This window comes from Acanthisitta chloris, unplaced genomic scaffold, assembly GCF_000695815.1.
Source record: "Acanthisitta chloris isolate BGI_N310 unplaced genomic scaffold, ASM69581v1 scaffold6455, whole genome shotgun sequence".
Taxonomy (NCBI): Eukaryota; Metazoa; Chordata; class Aves; order Passeriformes; family Acanthisittidae; genus Acanthisitta; species Acanthisitta chloris.
Window position 1 is genome coordinate 8,003 of NW_008673051.1, and position 4,829 is coordinate 12,831.

At 44.9% G+C, this 4,829-nt stretch overlaps 1 protein-coding gene across 1 annotated transcript in view; it reads left to right on the top strand.

Moving 5' to 3' along the window:
- The window catches only part of ZBTB7C (zinc finger and BTB domain containing 7C), a 7,293-nt gene extending 5,357 nt beyond the window's left edge, over positions 1 to 1,936 (top strand). The window contains exon 2 of the mRNA XM_009074747.1: positions 1,297 to 1,936. Coding sequence (XP_009072995.1) covers positions 1,297 to 1,936 — 640 coding nt within the window. The remainder of the gene's footprint in view (positions 1 to 1,296) is intronic.
- Positions 1,937 to 4,829: the final 2,893 nt, after the last annotated feature.

A 4,829-nucleotide genomic window follows, 5' to 3' on the forward strand; every position in this document is an offset into this window, starting at 1 on the left:
ATATTCTTAGCCCCATTATTAGTGCCTTGGAGGGTTCATACTGGAAGCATTTTGGAAAACAATATGAATTTTCCCACTTTCCTCTTTACTTGAACTCCACTGGTGCTACCTGAGCAGCAGTGCTTAGCTCAGTTCATATACTATCACTTTCACTTTTTATAATCGTATGCCTTAGTTGTGAATTCTTTTTGACTGCAGAAGGAAACATTTACTGGGGCAAAAATAGTGATTGGACTGCCAGCATGGGAAAATATTCTTGCTTTTAGATATTCTACTTAAATATATATCTCTACGTGTAAATAAGTGCCATTGGGATGGATATTATGCTGTCCCATGGCTGGATTTACAAACCTTCTCCAAACTATGAGTGAAGCTGAATGCATGCTGGCCTTGAAAACCATGGCAGAAAGGACAGAGTGCCTGGGCACTGCCAGCACCTCTGTCAGCATCACCTCTACGGTCCTCCCGCTCCAAATGAAAGCTCCTGAGACACCGTGTGGTCAGTGCAAGGATAAAAGGAAAGGAAAATCAGCTCCAAGAGGGACTTAATTTAATCACTATTGCCACACATTGCCAGGCCCTTAAATCCCAGCTAATTTCCTTATTTGCAGGAAGGAATATAGCTGTCCTTATTTAATATTCCCATATTTAGTTTTATATAGATATATTCCCGTGTTCTGATATTTGCTTTCTACAACTACCTGACCAAAAGGTGTAGCCAGTGGGGGACAGTCTCTTCTCCCAGGTAACAAGTGACAGAATGAGAGACAATGTCCTCAATTTGTACCAGGGGAGGTTTAGATTGGATATTCAGGGAATTTCTTCATGGAAAGAGTTGTCCAAGCCTTGGAACAGGCTGCCCAGGGCAGTGGTGGCCTCCCCATCCCTGGAGGGATTTAAAAACCATGCACTTGGGAGCATGGTTTGGTGGTGTTCTTGGCAGTGATGAGGGAATGGTTGGACTCAGTGATCTTAGATCTGCTCCAGCCTTAATGATTCTAAGATTCTGTGGTTTTGGGTTTATTCCAGAGGGTTTTTTTTCCTTTAATTTAAGATGTTTTGAACTCTCTGGCATGGGCTGCAAACTTCTGATATGAAGGGCTCTGTGTATGTGATGTTTAGGTGCAAAGAGGAGGTGGATGCAAACACCAACCTGCAAGAGCATCCATACATTAGGGGAAGTCCCAGGATGAGCTCCACACCTTCCCATCACTTTTCCCTCTCCTGGTCCAAGGAGCAGTCCCAACCACATCCTTCCAGCCCATGCCACCTGACCAAGAGCCTTTTCTTTTGCAGGCAGGACAAGCTGAAAATCCACATGCGGAAGCACACGGGGGAACGTCCATACCTGTGCATCCACTGCAATGCCAAATTTATTCACAACTACGACCTGAAGAACCACATGCGCATCCACACGGGCATCCGGCCCTATCAGTGCGAGTTCTGCTACAAAAGCTTCACCCGCTCTGACCACCTCCATCGCCACATCAAACGCCAGAGCTGCCGAATCGCACGGCCCCGACGAGGACGCAAGCCGGCAGCGTGGAGGGCTGCCAGCTTGCTCTTTGCTCCTCCCAATGGCCAGCCAGTGGAGAATAGCTTTGTGATGCCGCCGACATTGGAGGAGATGAGTGGCCACCTCGGTGGTACGGCCATGTGCCTTCCCGGCCCCAGCCCCAAGCACTTTTTCAGCGGGGCCAAGACCTCCTTCAGCCTCCAGGAGTTGGAGAATCAATTTGATGAAACGCAGATGAAGCTATTCAGGCGAGCCCAGATGGACATGGAGAGGAATGCAGGCATCTTTGCCTTTGCCCTGGGCCATAATGAAAATCTTGCTGCCCAGCCCTTCTTTCCTGTCCCTGACCCTTGGAGCACAGGCTTCAGTGGCTTGGCAGGGCTTGGCCACATGGCTTCCATCTCAGAAACAGGCAACTAAGCCCACGTCTGGTCCCACCATGAATCTGTTCCCTTTCCAACAAGGCAACCAGCTCACCATGGATCTACTCCCTTTCCAACAAGGCAACCAGCTCCCTTTGGGTTCCCACCTTCCCTTTGGCATCATCTGGCTCCTGAGAAGATCTTTTCCCTTCACCACCATTGCCTGCTGTGGGGATTGGGGCACAGGGCCATATCTGGGGCAAGTGGCTGGGTGGGCAGGTGCTGCACCCCATGGCCACCGGCACTTTAGACTCTGTGATGCACTTGGCTATGGGGCCATGGGGCACTCACTGTCCCATCCAGCCACCCACCAGTCATGGCTCTGTCTGGGAAATCCAGCCAAGGACTGCTCCACTCTTCAACACTCCCGAAAATGTTACTTGCCTTAGTCCAGGGCATGGCCATCGCCATGAGATGGCTCTTCCGGGGGAGATACTCCTCATTTTCCACCTGCGGAGTCCACTGGAAACTGACAAGCCATCCAGACTTGCTTTTGATATGTTACATTCCTTGGCCTTTTCGGTCAAAAGGACTTTTCTCTTTTGTTTTGTTGTGTTCTGTTTTGTTTTTTTTAATTCCAATGTATGGCAACAAAATTTATTCTAAGAAGGGATAAAGGGGAGAGTCAAGCAGCCACACTGGGAGAGGGATGATCCTGGCTGTTGCCTTTCTTAGCAGTGTATCAGATTTACAGGGCTGGTTAAAGTCCTGATCTGCAGCATGAGTTGGGACCTTAAAAAGGTTTGAAAAAAACCAATAAACAAAAGAAAATGAAACAAAAGAAAAAAACAAACAAAAACCACAAAAAAAAAACACACACAAAGACTCCAAACCATGGAGATTAAAAATCACCCAGGTGCAAATCTAGGTGGAAAAGGGGGATTTTACTTATTTTGGTTCTTTAGCTATTTCAAGATTTCAAAAGAAGAACCAAAGCCTATTTTAAGTATTTTAACTTCAGTTGCTTGAAACAGTGAATGAAAATTTTTGGACTAATCCAAAATGTTTCGATACTGAGCTTTTATTAAACCCTTGCTTTGTGAAAATGAACCATGTGGGAATTTTGAAAATAAAAAGTTTTTTCAAACCAAAGAATCAGAATTTGCTGCCTCTCACCATTCTGAAATGTCCAGGGTTGTGTCCTTAATTCCGTCAAATTCCTATATATATTTTGGTGAGAAAAATTAACGTGTCGCCAAATCTGCAGTGTTGATGGGGAAAATTTGATGTGCAAATATCCTTGCTGCTTGCAAGGATTTCTGCTTGCAGGCTATTTCTTCACTGTTTTTTGTAGTAACATATGATGGGGTGCTCCAAGCTGAAGGTTTCCCATAGTGACCAACAGATTTAGGGTCTCTCCCCGTCATCCCTGCAGATCCTGTCTTGGCCACCCCATCTAAGAATTCTTTTGAGGTCAAAAATGTGGCAGATTGGCTAGAATCACCCTGTCAGTCTCTTTCAGCGTCAAAACCATGAGCTGCTCTCAAGGATAAGGGTTTTTGGGAGGCAGATGAGGCCTGGTGGAACTCCAGTTTCACCGTTGACTGAGATGGCTTACAGAGGGTGTCCCAGGAAGCTGGTTTTACATGAAACCAGCACTTGAAAATGTAAATGTTACAAATTACGGCTTTTTGTTTCTCTTTCTACTGTTACCTTTCAATGTCAGCAAAATCGAAGGGAATGAGAGGACAGCAGGTTCATGAATTCTTTGGTTTTGCCCATCAATGAAATGGTGGCTGGATGAAAGTCTCCCCACTGGAGCATGGAGAGGGATATAGGGGTCCCAGGTTACGCAGCTCCCAGGAGGGTATGAAGGACTTCTGCTCCAAGACCATGCGTTGCAGAATGATCCCAAGGAACTGTCCAACACTTACTTCCTCCTCAAAAAATAAATCCACAAAGACCCCACGTGCAACAAAAGTCAATGGAGAGAAAAAGAAGAAGAAAAAATATCTTCAGAAAACTGCATCAAACTTTCTCTTTTTAATCCATATCAACTTCTTACACAAGCAACATTTTGCAGATAATTGGCTCCTTCAGGTGTTTTTTTGTCTACGATTTGGAGTAATTGTAAAATATCCAAAGATGCTGAGTACTGTATAATCTGCAAGGACTTGAAGCAAGGTGTTTTTTCTGTCTTGGTTTGTCTGTTGGGTTGGTTGGTTGTTTTTGTTTTTTTTCCTATTTGTCTAAGCGGGGATAAACCTTTGAAATTTTTCTATTTATAACTATTTTTATGTGATTGCTTTATGTACAAAACAATGGAAAAATCAAAACAAAAAAGTAGAGAGAAACACACACACACACACACACACACACAAATTTGCCTTAGTTACTCACGGGACAATCACCCTTAACTTTCATTGATGATAAAAAGTGGATGGAAAAAAAGTGACTAGATCCTCTTATGTATCTATAAAACTGTATTAATTGATGCTCTTAAATTATTAGCAGGACTTGGTTCTCTTGCCTGTGGCCATGGTGAGAAGCAAAGCTGCTGCAGTTGCTGAGTTACCTGTGATTCCATCACTGTGGCCTCAAGTCTTTGGATGTTTGCTTGACACACAAATCTGATATTTTCCAAAGGCACCTTATGGAAAACCAAAATAATCATAAGTTGAGCATTGAGCTGGTACGGGCTCCAACCCAAGGGGCCATTGGCATTGTGATGGTGATGAAGATTACACAGTTAAGGCTGATTTTCCCGCGTTGGCACTGGGTTGGGTAGGGTTGGAGGGATCTGAGTGCTGGCAGCAATTATGTTTTGGGGTGGAGCGGGAGGATTAGAGAAAACCCTATTTCTTCCCATTTTGATGTTGTGTGGTGAGTCCAGGCCACAGGTATTTATATGGGAGCCCAGTTAAGCATGGAGGTGCCTTCCTGGGTCTCTG